Raw genomic sequence first — 22,034 nt, forward strand, 5'->3', positions numbered from 1 at the left:
AACAAGACATCCATGTTGAGGTTACTGCATAGGTCACAGTAGGCAGGATAAGTAATTTGTAGAAGTGTGATTTGCATCCGGGAATTACAGAACAAATCAACATATTAAAAAAAAATCATCAGAAAACAGGAAGCAGTAATCTTGGGCGCATCACGGAGGTTACTCAGATGGGGCTAGGGGCCTGAATTATGTACGCCTGTTTATTGCGGGAGGGTCAAGTTAGAAAGGATATTTGGCAAATGAGGTTGGAAATGAGGGGGACAAGGATGGGCTGGTAGTATAAGGAGTAGGTGAGCATGATAGTGTAGTATAGAAATACATAGAAAGTAGTTTGTGTATTTTGCAGGTAGAAGTACATGCAAGGGCGTAGCTACCATAGCTGCAGGCAGTGCAGCTGCTATGGGGCCCAGAGCTGAGAGGGGCCCATCTTCCCTGTCAAAGTTACATGTGTTACTGTATATACATTTTTTTGCCATTGGGTGGTATGTAGGGGTCTCTTTTCTTGGGGCCTGCAAAATACTGTATCTAGGTATGCCCCTGGACCTGCTCATTGTAGTGTGGTATAAAATGAACTGTAGGGCATTTTAATGTTATACAATATGAACCGGGGCTCTGTAATGAGGCACAATATTAATGGGGAGCACTATATATAATAATGTGAATTGGGGGTAATGTGTGGCATAATGTGTACTGGCAGCTCTGAAATGTGACATACAGTACTGTAGGGGGAACTTATTCACTACTACGATTCATAAAAGAAACTAGAGCATAACATTAAATAAGGCTCTGCTATGGTTCAGAAAATGAACTACAGTACTGTAGGGCACTATTATAGGGCATACAATTAACAACTGCTGCAGAGAAGTGTCTCTCTAGAAGCATTGGGACGGGGACCCCTTCAAAATGTTGCTATGGGGCCCACAAAGTTCTGGCTACACCCCTGAGTACATGGTATAATAAAATAACCACTGAGTTGACATACTGCAAAAGACAGAGCCGGCCCTAGCCAATTTAATACCCCAGGGAAGATTTTGGCTGGTGCCCCCTAGCACTGCCGCTAGTTCCGGATCTGACCCAGTAATACTCAGGCAGTTGGGCCCACAGGGGGTTTACCCAGTGCCCCTGTGGGCCAGTCCAACCCTGCATAATGCCACACAGTAATGCACCTTTCACAAATGCCCCACATGAGTTAATCCGATAATACACATAATGCCACACAGTAATTCACCTTACACATATGCCCTACATTAGTAATGCCCATAATACACATAATTCCACACAGTAATGCACCTTACACATACAGTATGCCCCACATTAATAATGCCCATAATACACATAATTCCACACAGTAATGCACCTTACACATGTCTTACATTAGTAATGCCCATAATACACATAATTCCACACAGTAATGCACCTTACACATACAGTATGCCCCACATTAATAATGCCCATAATACACATAATTCCACACAGTAATGCACCTTACACATGTCTTACATTAGTAATGCCCATAATACACATAATTCCACACAGTAATGCACCTTACACATACAGTATGCCCCACATTAATAATGCCCATAATACACATAATTCCACACAGTAATGCACCTTACACATGTCTTACATTAGTAATGCCCATAATACACAGAATTCCACACAGTAATGCACCTTACACATACAGTATGCCCCACATTAGTAATGCCCATAATACACATTTACACATATGCCCCACATTAGTAATGCTAGTAGCATTTTTTATAAAACTTACTTTTTCTTGCTGGCAGTCAGTGTGTGTGTCCATACAGCTCCCTGGATCCGTGACTGTATTTTGTGAGGTGGGGGTGGCAGGATGGGTGGGTGGGTGGGTGCGTGCTTGAGCTTGCACCTGTTAAAGGTGCATGTCCTCGCTACAAGGAATGTGACCTCACCGGGCATCCCCTCCTTTGCAAGCTTCACCCTTTATTTTTGCTTGCTGGTGGGACACAGAGAGCCAGCCCAACTTGCTGAATGGACACAGATGGCAGCAATGTCCAGAGACTGCCATACTTGCTGGATATACAAAAAGACCAGTAACAAACATGCAACAACTGTCCATTTTCTTCACTATTCAGTGTGTATGCTGGTGTCTTTTACTCCTGGCAACTACATGGCCTTTATTTTATACTGCGAGAGCGATATGCCCTGCCCTCCACTGGGATGCGTCCAAAAGTTATGCTGATTTTACGGCATGGACTGACTGAGAAAGTGTGAGGAGAACACTGCCCATGTTATGTCCCTGCACAGGTATAAGGGGGTTTGCACATGTATAATGGACACACACAGGATGGCAGGGTCCCCCTCCCCCATGTGCACACTTTAAGCACAAGCAGTATAGCTGATGTCATTATTATGTGGGAGCAGTCTTCCAAAATACACATGTGGTATCATAAGGAGCCATCCATAATATCCTTATATAGTCAGTGAAAATATAACAGTGAGGTCCAGTAATTGCAGTTACCAGGCTTTTGCTGTCTTTGAGGTCTACAAGTCAAGCATGTCTGCAGAATCTAATTCTGGGAGCGAGTTTAAGGGACTGTCTGCAAGCTACTTGACAAATGTAATCGGCAGTGTATATAAGTAGGATTGAATACATTTGGAAAGTAACAAATGGGTTGCAGACCATCCCTCCCAGCATGAGATCCTGCAGAGATATTCTAGAATGCCCCTAGACATTCCAAATGCCCTAAGCAAATGCTTAAACCTGCCTATAGCTAAGGCCGGCTCTGGCAAAAGGGATGTAGTAGACATCCCACTGTTTGGAATGCCAGCAGTTAGAAGACCGGCACCAGAATCCTGACATGCATCAGAATCCCGACGCAGGAATCCCGACAGTCAACATCCCGAATGTAAGTATGCTTGGGAGTGTTAGTGGTAGGCTGCTCTGGTGGGGGGATGGGTGATGGTGGGGGGTCAAATCCTCAGCACTTCCTGTGAGCCCACACCCTCTACCTGTTAGGCCATTGCCCTGTAATTTCAGACACACGCCAGTGTTCCTCCTACCAACGTCCGAAAGTTGGGAGGTATGGTCTAGGGTTAGGCACTAGGGGGAGGGTTAGGGTTAGGCTGTGTGAAGGGAGGGTTAGGTGTAGGGGGGAAGCAGGTTAGCATACGTACACACCACATGTTGTGATTCTGAGCGTCAGGATGCCGCTGTCAGTCTTGTGACCGCCAGCATCCTAAGCGCCAGTATCCTGTACCCAACCCCTGCAAAATGAGGGGGGACATAATGCAATAATACAGGTTGAGTATCCCTTATCCAAAATGCTTGGGACCAGAGGTATTTTGGATATGGGATTTTTCCGTATTTTGGAATAATTGCATACCATAATGAGATATCATGGTGATGGGACCTAAATCTAAGCACAGAATGCATTTATGTTTCATATACACCTTATACACACAGCCTGAAGGCAATTTTAGCCAATATTTTTTATAACTTTGTGCATTAAACAAAGTGTGTCTACATTCACACAATTCATTTATGTTTCATATACACCTTATACACACAGCCTAAAGGTCATTTAATACAATATTTTTAATAACTTTGTGTATTAAACAAAGTTTGTGTACATTAAGTCATCAAAAAACAAAGGTTTCACTATCTCACTCTCATTAAAAAAAGTCCGTATTTCGGAATATTTGGATATGGGATACTCAACCTGTAATAGTAATAATAAAAAGAATAAGAGACAATGTTATGCAGCAATGTGTAGAATTACCAGATAAATATGCAGGCACAGATCCCCTGTAATGCAACACATATGCCCTTTGGGAGCACACATCTCCAGTAACTCAGCATGCTTTCTTGGGCACAAATCACGTGAAATCATATACTGTAGCCATCAGTCGGCTGGAGAGTGGTGTCCATTTTCTTGTTGTATACATCCTTATTTTTCTCTCCAGTGTTAACCTTATGCAGTGCCGTTTCTAGCGGCGAGCCAGCCGTGCATTCGCACGGGCACCCACTGCGGCACTTTTCTATGTTCAATAACTACTCCCCCTCCTCCCTTTCATTAGTACTCCGCTTGGGGGTGGAGTTTCATGGAATGATGCGTTTGCATCATGACGTCACTACGCAAACGTGTCATTTCATGAAACTCCATCCCACGAGCAGAGGATTATGGCAGGGGAGAAGAGGGGAAGGCTGGCAGCTGGCAGGCTGTGGAGGCCGGTGCACTGTACACAGCCCTGACAACTGGGATTCACCACCCCTGGCCTGGTATTACACACCCCTGGCCCCCATGGCATTACACACCTCTGGCCTGGCATTACACACCCCTGGCATCTGTGGCATTACTCACCCCTGGCATTACACAACCATGGCATTACACACCCCTAGCACTACACACCCATGGCAACAATAATTACCCCTGGCAACGAGCATGACACCCATCCTAGAGCATGAAACCCGTGGCAATGAGCTTGGATCCAAGAGTATGAAACCCCGGGCAACGAGCATGATACCCAGCGTGTGAAACCCTTGGGAACGAGCAGGTAATTTAAAAGTAATTAGAAGCTTTACTGTAGGGCATAATGTATCATAGCATTGTGGTATGTGGCATAATATGGTGCAGGGGGCATAATATGGTGCAAGGGGCATTACTGTGTTGTGTTTAATATGGTGGATTCCCTCCCCCCCCCCCTGTGGTGGCCGAGGCCTGTTGGTGTAGTGTCAAAAACTGGGGCGGAGAGTAGTCTTTTCCTGTGAGACCACGCCCATTTTTAAAGTAGACCACGTCCATTTAGAGAGACCACGCCCCCTAACCGGGAGCACGCGTGCAGCATTTTTAAAATAATATCCATGGGAGGGGGGGGGGGGGGGGGGGGGGAGAGCACATTTTTAAATGTCGATTGGGGGGGTGGGGGCGCATTTTTTTAAATCTCACACAAATTGGCTAGAAACAGCGCTGCCCTTATGGTTTCAGAGAGTGATAACAACATCACTGTGTTGTGCATACTCAGCCTGGACTCTTTAGGGAGATCTCCACTATTTCACAGAGCCCCTGACATTCAGGGAGGGTTGGCAACTTGGCAAGTATGCTGAAATGGCAAGCTTAAAATAGCAGTCAAATTATCTGTGTCATATTAATGACAAATAACCCCAATTACAGATAAGGTTTTCTCTTCAGTAGGGAGGTACAGTATACATTTTACTGTATGATGCCTCCCAATCGGGGCAATTCAATCAGCTAATATGCAGCAGAATATCCAACTGATGAATCTCACTTGTCTTAGGACTTTATTCAAGAAGAATTGCAGATTCTACTTTTTAGCAGAATCTGCAATACTTGCAATCGCATGCTGGGGCCGCCCATCACAGGGCAACGCCACCCAGCATGCGACCCGCCGCCCACCCACTGTGATCATGCTGTGATTGTGATCGCACAGCAATTACATCATGGTCGCAGACATTGTGAATGCTTCCTGGCTGCCGGCATAACCTGGCTGTGACGGCAGGAGTCCCTCTGCCATTTTATCAATCAGACACCCCTAAAACACCTAAAAATAAGAATTTACTTACCGATAATTCTATTTCTCATAGTCCGTAGTGGATGCTGGGACTCTGTCAGGACCATGGGGAATAGCGGGCTCCGCAGGAGACAGGGCACATCTAAAAAAGCTTTTAGGTCACATGGTGCGTACTGGCTCCTCCCCCTATGACCCTCCTCCAAGCCTCAGTTAGGTACTGTGCCCGGACGAGCGTACACAATAAGGAAGGATCTTGAATCCCGGGTAAGACTCATACCAGCCACACCAATCACACCGTACAACTTGTGATCTGAACCCAGTTAACAGTATGATAACACAAACGAAGTAGCCTCTGAACAGATGGCTCACAACAACAGTAATAACCCGATTTTTGTAACAATAACTATGTACAAGCATTGCAGACAATCCGCACTTGGGATGGGCGCCCAGCATCCACTACGGACTATGAGAAATAGAATTATCGGTAAGTAAATTCTTATTTTCTCTAACGTCCTAGTGGATGCTGGGACTCCGTCAGGACCATGGGGATTATACCAAAGCTCCCAAACGGGCGGGAGAGTGCGGATGACTCTGCAGCACCGAATGAGAGAACTCCAGGTCCTCTTTAGCCAGAGTATCAAATTTGTAAAATTTTACAAACGTGTTCTCCCCTGACCACGTAGCTGCTCGGCAAAGTTGTAATGCCGAGACTCCTCGGGCAGCCGCCCAGGATGAGCCCACTTTCCTTGTGGAATGGGCCTTTACAGATTTAGGCTGTGGCAGGCCTGCCACAGAATGTGCAAGTTGGATTGTACTACATATCCAACGTGCAATCGTCTGTTTAGACGCAGGAGCACCCAACTTGTTGGGTGCATACAATGTAAACAACGAGTCAGATTTTCTGACTCCAGCTGTCCTTGAAATATATATTTTTAATGCTCTGACAACGTCCAGTAACTTGGAGTCCTCCAAGTCGCTAGTAGCCGCAGGCACCACAATAGGCTGGTTCAAGTGAAATGCCGAAACCACCTTAGGGAGAAATTGAGGACGTGTCCTCAATTCTGCCCTGTCCGAATGGAATATCAGATATGGGCTTTTGTATGACAAAGCTGCCAACTCCGAAACTCTCCTGGCTGAAGCCAGGGCCAACAGCATGGTTACCTTCCATGTAAGGTATTTTAAATCTACCGATTTTAAAGGCTCAAACCAATGAGATTTGAGAAAATTTAGAACCACGTTCAAATCCCACGGTGCCACTGGAGGCACTATTGGGGGTTGTATATGTAGTACACCTTTGACAAAAGTTTGTACTTCAGGCACTGACGCCAATTCCTTCTGGAAGAAAATTGATAAGGCCGAAATTTGAACTTTAATGGACCCCAATTTGAGGCCCATAGACAATCCTGCTTGCAGGAAATGTAAGAATCGACCCAATTGAAATTCTTCCGTTGGAGCCTTCTTGGCCTCACACCACGCAACATATTTTCTCCAAATGCGGTGATAATGTTGTGCGGTCACTTCTTTCCTGGCTTTAATTAAAGTAGGAATAACTTCCTCAGGAATGCCCTTCTCTTTTAGAATCCGGCGTTCAACCGCCATGCCGTCAAACGCAGCCGCGGTAAGTCTTGGAACATACAAGGTCCCTGCTGAAGCAGATCCCTTCTTAGAGGTAGAGGCCACGGATCCTCCGTGAGCATCTCTTGAAGTTCCGGATACCAAGTTCTTCTTGGCCAGTCCGGAGCTACCAGTATTGTTCTTACTCCTCTTTTCCGTATAATTCTCAGTACCTTTGGTATGAGAGGCAGAGGAGGGAACACATACACTGACTGGTACACCCACGGTGTTACCAGAGCGTCCACAGCTATTGTCTGAGGGTCTCTTGACCTGGCTCAATACCTGTCCAATTTTTTGTTGAGGCGAGACGCCATCATGTCCACCTTTGGTTTTTCCCAACGGTTCACAATCATGTGGAAAACTTCTGGATGAAGTCCCCACTCTCCCGGGTGAAGGTCGTGTCTGCTGAGGAAATCTGCTTCCCAGTTGTCCACTCCCGGGATGAACACTGCTGACAGTGCTACGACATGATTCTCCGCCCAGCGCAGAATCCTTGCAGCTTCTGCCATTGCACTCCTGCTTCTCGTGCCGCCTTGTCGGTTTACGTGGGCGACTGCCGTGATGTTGTCGGACTGGATCAACACCGGCTGACCCTGAAGCAGCGATTTTGCCAGGCTTAGAGCATTGTAGATCGCTCTTAGCTCCAGTATATTTATGTGAAGAGACGTCTCCAGGTTTGACCACACGCCCTGGAAGTTTCTTCCCTTTGTGACTGCTCCCCAACCTCGTAGGCTGGCATCCGTAGTCACCAGGACCCAGTCCTGTATGCCGAATCTGCGGCCCACTAACAGATGGGCAGTCTGCAACCACCACAGGAGAGACAACCTTGTTCTCGGTGACAGTGTTATCCGCTGATGCATGTGCAGATGCGATCCGGACCATTTGTCCAGCAGATCCCACTGAAATGTTCGTGCATGGAATCTGCCGAATGGAATCGCTTCGTACGAAGCCACCATCTTTCCCAGGACTCTTGTGCATTGATGTACTGACACAGTTCCTGGTTTTAGGAGGTTCTTGACAAGTTCGGATAACTCCCTTGCTTTCTCTTCCGGGAGAAATACCTTTTTCTGAACCGTGTCCAGAATCATGCCCAGGAACAGCAGATGTGTTGTCGGGGTCAATTGAGATTTTGGAAGATTTAGAATCCACCCGTGTTGCTGAAGCACTACTTGTGTTAGCGCTACACCGACTTCCAGCTGTTCTCTGGACTTTGCCCTTATCAGGAGATCGTCCAAGTAAGGGATAATTAATACGCCTTTTCTTCGTAGAAGAACCATCATTTCGGTCATTACCTTGGTAAAGACCCGAGGGGCCGTGGACAACCCAAACGGCAGCGTTTGAAACTGATAATGACAGTCTTGTATCACGAACCTGAGATACCCTTGGTGTGAGGGGTAAATCGGGACATGTAGATAAGCATCTTTTATGTCCAAGGACACCATGAAGTCTCCTTCTTCCAGATTCGCTATCACTGCTCTGAGTGACTCCATCTTGAACTTGAATTTCTTTATGTACAGGTTCAAGGATTTCAGATTTAGAATAGGCCTTACCGAACCGTCCGGTTTCGGTACCACAAATAGTGTGGAATAATACCCCTTTCCCTGTTGTAGGAGGGGTACCTTGACTATCACCTGCTGAGAATACAGCTTGTGAATGGCTTCCAAAACCGACGTCCTTTCTGAGGGAGACGTTGGTAAAGCAGACTTTAGGAACCGGCGAGGGGGAGACCTTTCGAACTCCAGCATGTAACCCTGAGATACTATCTGCAGGACCCACGGGTCCACTTGTGAGTGAACCCATTGATTGCTGAAAATCTTGAGTCGACCCCCCACCGTTCCTGAGTCCGCTTGTAAAGCCCCAGCGTCATGCTGATGGCTTTGTAGAAGCCGGGGCGGGCTTCTGTTCCTGGGCAGGGGCTGCTTGCTGCCCTTTCTTACCCTTTCCTCTGCCTCGCGGCAGATAAGACTGTCCTTTTGGTCGCTTTTTATAGGAGCGAAAGGACTGCGGCTGAAAAGACGGTGTCTTTTTCTGTTGGGAGGGGGTCTGAGGTAAAAAAGTGGATTTGCCGGCAGTTGCCGTGGCCACCAGGTCCGAAAAACCGACCCCAAACAATTCCTCTCCTTTATATGGCAATACTTCCATATGCCTCTTGGAATCCGCATCACCTGACCACTGTCGCGTCCATAAACTTCTTCTGGCAGATATGGACATCGCGCTTACTCTTGATGCTAGAGTACAAACATCCCTCTGAGCATCTCGCATATAAAGGAAAGCATCCTTTAATTGCTCTAGAGTCAATAAAATACTGTCCCTATCCAGGGTATCAATATTTTCAGTCAGAGAATCCAACCACACTACCCCAGCACTGCACATCCAGGCTGAGGCTATTGCCGGTCGCAGTATAACACCAGTATGTGTGTATATACTCTTCAGTGTAGTTTCCAGCCTCCTATCTGCTGGATCCTTGAGGGCGGCCGTATCAGGAGACGGCAACGCCACTTGCTTTGATAAACGTGTGAGCGCCTTATCCACCCTAGGGGGTGTTTCCCAGCGCGCCCTAACCTCTGTTGGGAAAGGGTATAATGCCAATAACTTCTTGGAAATTAGCAGTTTTCTATCGGGGTTAACCCACGCTTCATCACACACGTCATTCAATTCCTCTGATTCTGGAAAAAATACAGGTAGTTTTTTCACCCCCCACATAATACCCCTTTTTGAGGTACCAGCAGTATCAGAGATCTGCAAAGCCTCCTTCATTGCCGTGATCATATAACGTGTGGCCCTATTGGAAAATACGTTTGTTTCTTCACCGTCGACACTAGATTCATCTGTGTCGGTACCCGTGTCGACTGACTGAGGTAAAGGACGTTTTACAGCCCCTGACGGTGTCTGAGACGCCTGAACCGGTACTAACTGGTTTGCCGGGCGTCTTATTTCGTCAACTGACTTTTGTAATGTGCTGACACTATCACGTAATTCCATAACTAAAGCCATCCATTCCGGTGTCGACTCCCTAGGGGGTGACATTACCATCATCGGCAATTGCTCTGCCTCCACACCAACATCGTCCTCATACATGTCGACACACACGTACCGACACACAGCAGCCACACAGGGAATGCTCTAATCGAAGACAGGACCCCCTAGCCCTTTGGGGAGACAGAGGGAGAGTTTGCCAGCACACACCAAAAGCGCTATAAATGTATATAAACAACCCTAGAAGGTGTTGTTTACTATATATGCGCTCTTAATATATAAATATCGCCAATTTATGCCCCCCTTCTCTTTGTTACCCTGTTTCTGTAGTGCAGTGCAGGGGAGAGACCTGGGAGCCTTCCTCACCAGCGGAGCTGAGCAGGAAAATGGCGCTGAGTGCTGAGGAGAATAAGCTCCGCCCCTTTTTCGGCGGGCTTTCCCCCGGTTTTTAAGAAACTGGCCTGGGTTAAAATACATACATATAGCCTTAATGGCTATATGTGATGTATTTATTTTGCCACTAAAGGTAATTATATTGCTGCCCAGGGCGCCCCCAGCAGCGCCCTGCACCCTCCGTGACTGAGTCAGTGAGCCGTGTGACAACAATGGCGCACAGCTGCCGTGCTGTGCGCTACCTTCAAGAAGACTGAGGAGTCTTCTGCCGCCTGCTTTCCGGACCTCCGTTCTGCCGTCTCTTCAGCGTCTGTAAGGGGGATCGGCGGCGCGGCTCCGGGACGAACCCCAGGCTGACCTGTGTTCCGACTCCCTCTGGAGCTAAGTGTCCAGTAGCCTAAGACTCCAATCCATCCTGCACGCAGGTGAGTTGGAAATCTCTCCCCTAAGTCCCTCGATGCAGTGATCCTGTTGCCAGCAGGAATCACTGAGATTGAAACCTAAAAAAAAACTTTTCTAAACAGCTCTTTAGGAGAGCCACCTAGATTGCACCCTCTCGGACGGGCACAAAAACCTAACTGAGGCTTGGAGGAGGGTCATAGGGGGAGGAGCCAGTACGCACCATGTGACCTAAAAGCTTTTTTAGATGTGCCCTGTCTCCTGCGGAGCCCGCTATTCCCCATGGTCCTGACGGAGTCCCAGCATCCACTAGGACGTTAGAGAAAAAGCCCGCCCCGCGAATGTGGACCTTTGCGTGTGCAACGCACACCTTTCTCAAAAACTGCGGTCACATTAATAAGGCACTTAGCTCACAGTCCATAGAGCAACAACAAGCGAGATTGCAGACCATAATGTCTGGAAATCTGCATGTTTGCTGATTGTGTAAGGCTCCAACAGAACATGGGCTAAACTGAATCAGCTCAAATGTACATCGCCCCTTACAGTACATATGACGACTTGGGAGCAAATACAGATTCAGACAGTAGAATACAGATAATGATAATGTGAACTACGTTACTAGTTTCAAAATATAAGAGTTCTGTTTTTGTTTTTTTACTCATAAGTTTTCCTATAAGTGGGTAAACCTACTGTATGCATCTAAATATTTGTTTATAGATCTTATAAAAATGTAAGCTAAACTGTTGAATTTCATAGTCTTCATTGTACTGATGCAAATGTTAAGGAACGAGAGGAATGTCATTTCATCTGTAATGTCAATCAAGTATGCAGGAGCATTAGTGTAAATAAAGGCTTTACTAGCTGCATCGCTGGTAAGAGTTAAATTATAGCAGGATATCTGACGGCAATACCTGCTCTTAATCCTGACTGAAAGGAAGCGCCAGTGTTCATTTACATAGTACAGAATACTACAGGCTTGAATGCTAAAAATCAGTTCTATGCAAATGTAGCTACCTCTGAAGGTGGTACTTTATATAGTGCTATAGCCGGGTAGCGTGACATGCAGACTGCTCCAGGTGCTGTTTTGACTCCCTGTATATAGCCAGTGCCTGCTGAGCTGTGATGGCTCCTACTATGTGGTACTAAGGTAAATCGCAGTTATACCTCTCCAAGTGTCTGTGTTAGGTCTCCATGCTGTCCGTAGCTGTCAGTGTGGGATACTGGGTATCTTTCCGGACAATCTGCTCCCACGGACTATTCCTTTGTTACTGCTGCCCACCTCTTGCCTTAATTGGGGAGGCCTGGTCCACTCTGAGGCATTACTAACTGCCAGGGCTCCAGATAAAACTCCACCCACTGCCGCTATGGAAGCTGCTGCGGTCACTCTTATTACATCTGCACCCCCAGACTTGCCTTGCATGGGGGTAAAGCCATTTCTCTGACCACCCTTGTGGTAGGAAGGTCTGCCTCCATCTCCTCCGTCACCCCCACGCCACCTCAGCACACACTTGATGGCATAGCTCTCCTCTCAAGATTACCTCAGCTCAGCTCTCACCAACCAACACTTTCTCCCAACTGTCACTGGTCTCACCACCTGACTGGTCATGTGTCCTGCTCCTGAGCTCTTGAGCAGTTGCTGGGGCTGCTGGGAGCTGCGGTGTGTCAGTTGTATGATGACATACACCTGCATTATAGCATAATGCACAATGTCAGACATACTATAATACTTCACATTGTGGTGCATTACATATGCCCCCACTGAAAATATGCGTGTCCCCACGCATAGCATAATATCAGCAAACTATAATGCAGTAAAGACATTTAAGTACGGTTTCACATCACAAAAGATTGCGCTTAACTATGCATAACATTACAAGATGTTCTACTTTAACTTTAAGATATACAACTATACCATCAACATTAGTGAAAGTCAGTTTGGTATATTGCAACAAAGCATCAAACACTTTTGGATTTCCTATCACCAGAAGCTAATGGGAACAAATCCCTTTGTGCTTTTTTTCCTGGTCAGATGCATTTGAGTCTGCCTGATCAAGGTATGTCGTATTGGACCCAATGTCCTCCACTTGGGCCTTACCCTCACCTACTGGCTCTGGAGGAAGTTGTGGTCTGAATACATCATGCTGGCTCTGCTTCACTATGCCAGTTCGTTCCTCCATGATTTGCTCATCTGTTTGTCCTGGTAATTCACTATGCTCTGTGACAGCAGTGTATCGCTGGGTGCATCCATATGGTGTCCTTGGATCATATGTTGAGTTGCGATGTCCCCTAAAAGGCTGTTGATGATAAATACTTTCCGTCACATTTTCCGCTTCCTTGGACTGCTCTTCATCTTCATAATTTTGGTCGGTTTGCGGGTAATAATGTGAAAAACCTCTGCGACGTGGATAGCGCCAATAACGCTTGCGATCTGGTGCATATCTGCTGCCTTTTACCGGAACACCACCAAGACCAGTGACATTTGTTGCATATAGACCTTTTTCTCCATGGATGATGTCAAATTCCACAATTTCTCCATCTCCCAGGCTTTGATATTTCCTGGGTTTGTGCCTCTGGATGGACGTATAATGAACAAAAACATCTTGCCTGGTGTCATGCCAATTTATGAAGCCATAGCCATTTCGCACATTAAACCAAACGACCTTCCCTATAACTTTTCTTGCACTAACTTCAGGTTCTGGGTCTGTAGCTAGTGTAGCATCCACTTCCATTTGATTCTGGACTACAGGACAGATGTCCACATCTCTTGGCTGCCCTTTATCAGTGTTCCATTTTGTCTCTAGTCTGTACTTTGCTTGTTGCTGCCTGAGATACCGCAATTGCTTTGACATTTCGGTTATCCCATGGGTCAGTTCATCGACTTGCACTCCTATGGTACTTAAAAGATCTGTCCATGGGGCAGGAGCACCCTGTAAAACAACTTGTTCCAAAGTGTGCTGATCCATGATTTCCTTCTTCATGATCTCTGCAGGATATTTATTTTCTTGGTACCCCAACATCTCAGGACAGGACATTTCTTGCTGCTGTAATGTTCCTACCACTTTAATGGCAGCTTCTTTAAAGGATAAAAATGAGCTATTTAGTAACTGTAACTGAAGGAGGCGTAAATGCATCTTCACTATCTCACCATGGGACCCCTCTATAAATTGATTAATCAGTATTTCATCTGTTGGTCGAATTTCTGTTGGATCTAAAGATTGAAGTGCTTTAAGTGCCTCCTGTAAACTCAGTGCGAAGTCACGCAGTGTTTCACCTGGCTGCTGCTTCCTCGTATAAAAGGCAACCTTGAGTTCAGACAACGTCCTTGTATCAAACGTGGTAGCTAATTGGTTCAGAATCCGGACTACTGTTTTTCTTTGATCCACTGGCCATAAAGTAACCTCTTTCAGGGCTGTGCCTTTCAACTGTCCAATCAGAATCTCCACTTGCTGTGTTTCTGATAGTGGGTACAGGCGGAACATAGATTCCATTTTGTTCTTAAATTCAGTGAAAGTGTTCCTATTGGATCTTTGAGCATCTCCACTATATGTCGGAAGCCATGGGGCCCCAATGTAATAGGGCAACGTAATTGGATTTAAGATAGCCATAGTTGGACGAGTATTTGACAAATCCCCTGCAGCTCGGTCGTCTGGTGACATCTTGTGTTCGTATCCTGTTCGTAAGACGCCAAAAAAATGTAATGCACAAGTACGGATGCAGGTAAGTTGGTAATTCAGTTTACAATATTAAGCAATGGCAATAAATTTCACAACAGAAAATATAACATTTATTTAATTGTTCTGGAACTGGTAGCCCCCGGAGTTGTTTTCTCTGCAAATCCCTGGATCCAAATGGTTCAACTGTAATACCTCCAGACAAGTGCACCAGCAATTACACAAATATTCTTTTGCACTGTGAATACTTCAATTTACAGAGAACAGAATTCGACAACAATACTATATAAATACAATACTAATTGTTAAATAGAGCTTTTCTAAAACAAGCTGTTAACCATTACTACTACACATGCAAACAATAGCGCAATACCTTTAGTCACTCTTACACTACTCGGTACTATCAATATCCCCAATAACTTTAAATCACAAAGTTCAGCTGAGTATTTTATAGATGGTGCATGTTAGGTTAGGTGTCCTGTCTCCAATAGGGATTAATGGAATTAGGCAAATGTTTCCGAGCAAATTTCCCATTTCAATAGTTGCTACTCGTGAGTCGTGACCAGCACAAAAGAGACACTTTCTCTAGGCTGCAGCTACTCCTCTCTCAAGTGACGTTTCCTAGCAAGATTGCAAATTAGTACATTAATTCCAACTAGTCTGTTGCTGCCTTTTCTTTATAGTTCCCTGAGGATGTGAGGGTTTACAGTACTCAGGCGTTGGTTACTCTGTGGGGTATGCTGTCTAAATTCCTCAAGGGTAATAATGAATGTAGAATATCCTTTTACGGTACTCCTTGTCTCTCTCTTTACCTCATGTGCAGCTTTCCTTCACTAACTTTCTGTAATGTCAATCAAGTATGCAGGAGCATTAGTGTAAATAAAGGCTTTACTAGCTGCATCGCTGGTAAGAGTTAAATTATAGCAGGATATCTGACGACAATACCTGCTCTTAATCCTGACTGAAAGGAAGCGACAGTGTTCATTTACATAGTACAGAATACTACAGGCTTGAATGCTAAAAATCAGTTCTATGCAAATGTAGCTACCTCTGAAGGTGGTACTTTATATAGTGCTATAGCCGGGTAGCGTGACATGCAGACTGCTCCAGGTGCTGTTTTGACTCCCTGTATATAGCCAGTGCCTGCTGAGCTGTGATGGCTCCTACTATGTGGTGCTAAGGTAAATCGCAGTTATACCTCTCCAAGTGTCTGTGTTAGGTCTCCATGCTGTCCGTAGCTGTCAGTGTGGGATACTGGGTATCTTTCCGGACAATCTGCTCCCACGGACTATTCCTTTGTTACTGCTGCCCACCTCTTGCCTTAATTGGGGAGGCCTGGTCCACTCTGAGGCATTACTAACTGCCAGGGCTCCAGATAAAACTCCACCCACTGCCGCTATGGAAGCTGCTGCGGTCACTCTTATTACATCTGCACCCCCAGACTTGCCTTGCATGGGGGTAAAGCCATCTCTCTGACCACCCTTGTGGTAGGAAGGTCTGCCTCCATCTCCTCCGTCACCCCCACGCCACCTCAGCACACACTTGATGGCATAGCTCTCCTCTCAAGATTACCTCAGCTCAGCTCTCACCAACCAACACTTTCTCCCAACTGTCACTGGTCTCACCACCTGACTGGTCATGTGTCCTGCTCCTGAGCTCTTGAGCAGTTGCTGGGGCTGCTGGGAGCTGCGGTGTGTCAGTTGTATGATGACATACACCTGCATTATAGCATAATGCACAATGTCAGACATACTATAATACTTCACATTGTGGTGCATTACACATCTGTCAGGTTAGGCGGCAGAATGAGTCAGCATTTCCTTATTGTCTGCATACTTATTGTCTGCATACTTTGCGATACACCCTACCGGTATTTATTAATGCTGGTATGCAGGATTATTCACCCCTGGCACAGGGCTTCCAGTCAGTAACGGACTGGAGCTTCGAACTGGCCCTGGCATGTGCGACGTGCGCGTGTGGAGATGATGCACGGGGCATGCCGTGAGTCAGGAGGGCATGGACTCGTGGCATGCCCTCATTACCATGGTAACGGATGGGGGGCATTCGCAGAAATGACGCACGGGGGCATGCTGCAAGTCAGGGGGTGTGGACACGTGGCACTCTTCCATTACAATGCAAATGCACTAATCAGTGGGACCGGACTGGCCCACCTGCCTATCAGCCCTTCTGGCATATGCCAGAATTGCCAGATGGGCAGTCCAGCCCTGCTTCCAGTATAGAGTTGTCCTGACAATGTACTGAATTGTCAGTTTATGACGCAGGAGTCCTATTGCACATGCATTGCCCACAGCTATGGGCTTCTGGTTACAAGCTGAATCCCATAGGTTTCTGTAGGCAATGCCATCCTATCTGGCGCATTACGCATATGGAAACATCGCAGTCCGATAGAATTTTATGGAGACTGTTGCGCTGGCAGTCCGCACTGGATATCTCTGCTGCAGACCACTTTAATATATATGGGGAACCATATTTATTGCAGTAAACCTCCACAAATGTTTTCTGAGGTTTGACTACATTTTTCCATTGATACATGTCTTCCTTGGAGTCAAAACCCTTTTGCTTTGAATTTAACTTGCTAGGGCCACATTTGTTATAATGTAGGCACAATTAGATATCTTAAGTGAACTAATACACTTTAGATTTATGAAAAGTCAAAAATTCTTATTACCAGTGAAAACCAGTGTTCTCTTCAGCGACAGAGCCATTTTTGCTTTGCAGGACATAGTAAGGTGGTTACAGATGGTTCAATGGCTTATGCATTGGATAGCCTATTTATCGAATACGGATACAGTATATCTCAGGGGGGTGTTAGCAGAAGACAGAACTGATATTTTTTTTATATTGATAAAGGAAAGGTAGATAAAATGTCCTAATACAAAGAAAAGTCCACTATGAGCCAGGATCTGCCAGACTGCATTACTGTAGATGCAAGGTTGACCCATGACTTGAGAAGCCTATGCGGAGTCTCTTTGACTCATGGGCCCTTGGGTACTGCTCACGATGCACTCATGGTGGACATGCCACCAATCTAAAGTTTCCATTTTAAATACTGTATGTAAAAGTAATGAGGAATTCAGATATCCCGGACACAAGAATGGGCAATAAGCTTGTCCATTTTTTTCATATATGTATGTCACATTATATATTTCTCTTTATTCACTTTCAAGATATATTTTTCTGTACAATATGTAAACACTGAGCATGGCGCTAGGAAAAAATTGTAGAAAAGAAGCCCAGCGGAAACTCCAAATCCCTGAGAATGGAGACTTGATAGCTAGATTCTGATTGGTTGCTATGGGCAACACCACTACTCGTCTGTTTTAAAAGCTTTAGAAAATCTATCACCAGAACAGATTGCTAAAACCCTTTTGTTTCATCTAACATCTGAATCGGGAAGCAGTTTCCCAACTGTCGGGATCCCATCAGCCAAGGTAATCTCACGGGTCGGAATCCCGACCGGTGCCCAGAATCCCCACTCGGGGTTGGTCCACACGACCCCCTGAGGGGGAATAAATTAGTGTGGTGTGCAAAGCTCGCCACCGGGCTCGAAGTATGATGAGTGCAGCGAACCCATGAGGGGACACATTGCATTCGTCGTTGGACTTCCGGCATTGGCATTATAACAATCGGGATCCCATACTAAATCCTCTGAATCACATGACGGACGTAATGTAAGGTGGCTGCTGCTTATTATGACATCCAGACTATCTGATAAGAACAAAGGAAGCCTTAGTGGGGAAAGTATTGGAAGGTATTCTAAGAGATAGTATTCAGAAGTTACTTGAAGTCAATAAGGTCATTAAAAGGAATCAACATAGGTTTATGAAGGACAGATCCTGTCAAACCAACTTACTTGGCTTTTATGAAACAGTAAGCGCAAACCTAGATCAGGGTAAAGACGTGGATGTAATCTTTTTAGACTTTGCCAAAGTGTTCGATACTGTACCACACATGAGACTTATCTACAAGCTACAAGAATCAGGGCTAGGAAGCACAATATGCACTTGGGTCAAAAACTGGTTAGATAATAGGGAGCAGCGCGTTGTGGTTAATGGATCTTTTTCAACTTGGACTGAAGTGCTAAGTGGTGTGCCGCAAGGCTCAGTATTAGGACCGCTATTGTTCAATATTTTCATTAACGACCTAACAGAAGGTCTAGAGGGCATGGTGTCAATTTTTGCAGATGATACCAAATTGTGTAAGACTATAAATACAGAGGAGGATGCCGAGTCTCTTCAGAACGACTTAGTTAAATTAGAAGCATGGGCAGCCAAATGGAGAATGCGCTTCAACACAGACAAGTGTAAGGTAATTGTTAGGTTCCTGGTGCTCAGAACAAGGGAGATGTTGCGTAGTGAGTCCTGAGCACCAGAACGTGATGCTGAAACAAGGTGTGGTGTGGAAATAGCCCCTAGCACACTACCTCCGTTGTTTTACCCGTGTGGTCAGTTCACGCCTGCATGACTATGGTTTCTTGGGCCCATGGCAGCCGCGTTTGAAGGGCGGATTAGGTCTGCCCAACTCCGATGCCCCCGCAGGTTTTAAAAGGGAGACAAAGCGTGAACTGAGACAGGGTAATAACAAGGGGACCTCTAACTGAAACAACCAAAGCCAGGGGCTACTGACTAGCCTAAAACTAAATGTATGTGCGGCTTGCCGCCAAAGGAAAAGAACAACCAAAGGAAATGCTGTCCACACACCAACACAATACTTTTGTGTACCGGCGGTGACAGCATAAGCAGAACCCTCTGCAAAACACCAGTAACTAAATATAACAAAGGAATACAGCGGCCTAGGCCGACGGACGCGGCAAAGCCGCTACTCACAGAACCGGTACAAATACTGGCAAACGGACAGGAACCCCCAATGCTGCCGACACAGACTCTCAGAACTGGAGGACAGGCAGAATCCCAAACGACAGACCGGTGGACACCAAGAAGCCAGAAACTCGACCAGGCACAGGCAAAGCCACAGGACTTCTGGACAGGAATGCTTCACGGCAGGACACGGAATCAGACACAGGAACTGACACAGGAATCGACACAGGAACCGACACCAGAAGCAGCTAGACAGACACTGCTAGACAGGAGCTCAGGCACTGGCAGGGACTAGCTCAGAACTCAAGAACTCTGGAACCCAGGAAATATCACCAGCGTCTGTGAATTGCACTGAGCCAGCATATAACAGAGAGGCCTAATTAATTATGTCGTGCAGCTGCCCTGTTGCATGACTCCAAACTGACAAGATGCAATTAGCAGACAGGTGAGGCCAACCACATGGAAACAGGCTGCAATTACACAGACTCACCACTGACAGAAAAACAATAATCTTCTAAACCAGAGCAAAGGGAAATCCTGGCCTGCAAGAGAACTAAAAACATAAAATAGGAATGAACCACTACCTGTGGTTCATAACAGTAATGCACTGTGGTAACAAGAACAAAAATTACACCTACATACTAAATGGGGTAAAATTAGGGGATTCTGTACTGGAAAAGTACTTAGGTGTCCTCATAGATAGCAAACTAAGCAGTAGTACCCAAAGTAGGACTGCAGCAAAGAAGGCTAATAAGATATTAGCATGCATAAAACGGGGTATTGATGCTAGGGACGAGAGTATTATACTCCCGTTATATAAATCACTAGTGAGGCCACACCTTGAATACTGTTTACAATTCTGGGCACCGTACTACAAAAAGGATATCCTGGAGCTAGAAAAGGTTCAGAGGAGGGCGACCAAACTAATTAAGGGCATGGAGACGATGGAATACAAGGAAAGGCTTGAAAGACTAGGCATGTTTACATTGGAAAAGCGGAGACTAAGAGGGGATATGATCAACATCTACAAATATATAAGGGGACAATACACAGAGCTTGCGCGGGACCTGTTTTTGGTTAGATCAACACAGAGGACTCGTGGACACTCGCTCAGGTTAGAGGAGAGAAGATTCCGCACAATACGGCGTAAAGGCTTTTTCACGGTAAGGACAATACGTGTTTGGAATTCCCTGCCTGAGGGAGTTGTAATGGCGGAATCTGTCAACACCTTTAAGAGACAGTACCCACGGGCCGATGCGGGAGAGATGTGAGCTGAGCGAACCGCTCAGCACACATCTCTCCTACCGCTCAGCACAGCGCGATCTGTACTGAGCGTGCGGGGGGAGACGGGGGGTGCTCACTTCACCCAGCGGGTGAAGTGAGCGACCCGCTAGATTGGCCTGCATGCAGGCCAATCTAGCAGCAGCGATAGCGATGTGCGATTGCTAGTCAGATTGCTTAGAATATCGCTCCGTGAGTACCCCCCTTAAGAATGGGTTAGATAAATTCCTAATGGATAAGGATATCCAGGGGTATGGTGCATAGTCATGCATTATAGTTACTATAAATAGGGATAAAATGCAACGGCTGACAGCAGCATCAGACAGAAATTTTAGTCAAATCATCATGCATAGGAGACCACAAATAGGTTGAACTCGATGGACAATTGTCTTTTTTCAACCTCAGATACTATGTTACTTAGTTACACAGATGAAAATAAAGACAGTTATTATTTGTTCCACTTGAATAGACTAGCCATCAGACAGCTTTGGACATTGGGGACTTTTGTCTCCTGATATCGCATACTCTTGACGTTGTTGTAAATGATCCAAAAGTTAGTGATTTATTTTGGATGCCTTAATTGGTCCTATACAAAAATGTGCTTCTTTATAACTGGATGATGCTTGTCACTGCTCATATCTTTTGTTTTGTTGTACTGTGTGTATCTATTTTCAGTTGGGGCTATGGTCTGACCCCTATGTACTAAACTCCAAAAAGCATACTTTGGCCCATCTGGTTAATGCCTCTCTTAAAAAAAAAAAAAAAAAAAAAAAAAAAAAAAATTATATATATATATATATATATATATATATATATATATATATAATAATAATAATAATAATAAACATAATAATAAGTATTATTAATAGTAGCACTGCCACAATTATTAATATAGTCTCCTAATTAACATTTTCATAAAAGTTTAGATATTAGGGAATAGATTGTGTGGGTCTATTGTTCTGCCATAGCTGAAATAGTGTAGGTCACAATTACCTAGTAAAACATTGTTCTATTTAATTTTTGTTAGTGTTTCAGTGATTGAGGTCTACCAATTGTTCCCTTGTTGATCAGCTTCACCTGGGTGACCAGTTTTAATAGTCATAGATACGTAGCACCTGGGCTTTTTGTACAACAATCACTGCCTTACATATTGAATAGTATTCCCACCAGTGTTTTTTTCCATTATATATATAAGGTTTGTTGGGTTAATGTTACTCGGTAATTGAGAAATACACCAACATTGTCCTGTGCTTTTTCTGAAATCTCACTATGCTAAAAAAAGATGCCATAAAATGGTTCAAAGCCCTGCAATGTGACTACATCTCTATAGCTTCTATTATGGCCAATTTAA

General features: G+C 45.3%; 1 protein-coding gene across 1 annotated transcript; it reads right to left on the reverse strand.

The window, feature by feature from the left end:
• Positions 1-12,652: 12,652 nt before the first annotated feature.
• LOC134909372 (uncharacterized) lies at positions 12,653-16,312 on the reverse strand. Its single transcript, XM_063916172.1, has 2 exons — positions 15,763-16,312; positions 12,653-15,405 (listed from the first exon to the last, which is right to left on the reverse strand). The coding sequence occupies exon 2, from the start codon at positions 14,547-14,549 to the stop codon at positions 12,882-12,884; it is 1,668 nt and encodes a 555-aa protein (XP_063772242.1). The 5' UTR covers positions 14,550-15,405; positions 15,763-16,312; the 3' UTR covers positions 12,653-12,881.
• Positions 16,313-22,034: the final 5,722 nt, after the last annotated feature.

The sequence above is a fragment of the Pseudophryne corroboree genome, chromosome 4 (genome assembly GCF_028390025.1).
Source record: "Pseudophryne corroboree isolate aPseCor3 chromosome 4, aPseCor3.hap2, whole genome shotgun sequence".
Lineage (NCBI taxonomy): Eukaryota > Metazoa > Chordata > Amphibia > Anura > Myobatrachidae > Pseudophryne > Pseudophryne corroboree.

What these genes read in the sequence shown, in the direction of transcription:
- LOC134909372 (XM_063916172.1), bottom strand. Translation starts at nt 14,549, where the DNA reads ATGTCACCAGACGACCGAGCTGCAGGGGATTTGTCAAATACTCGTCCA.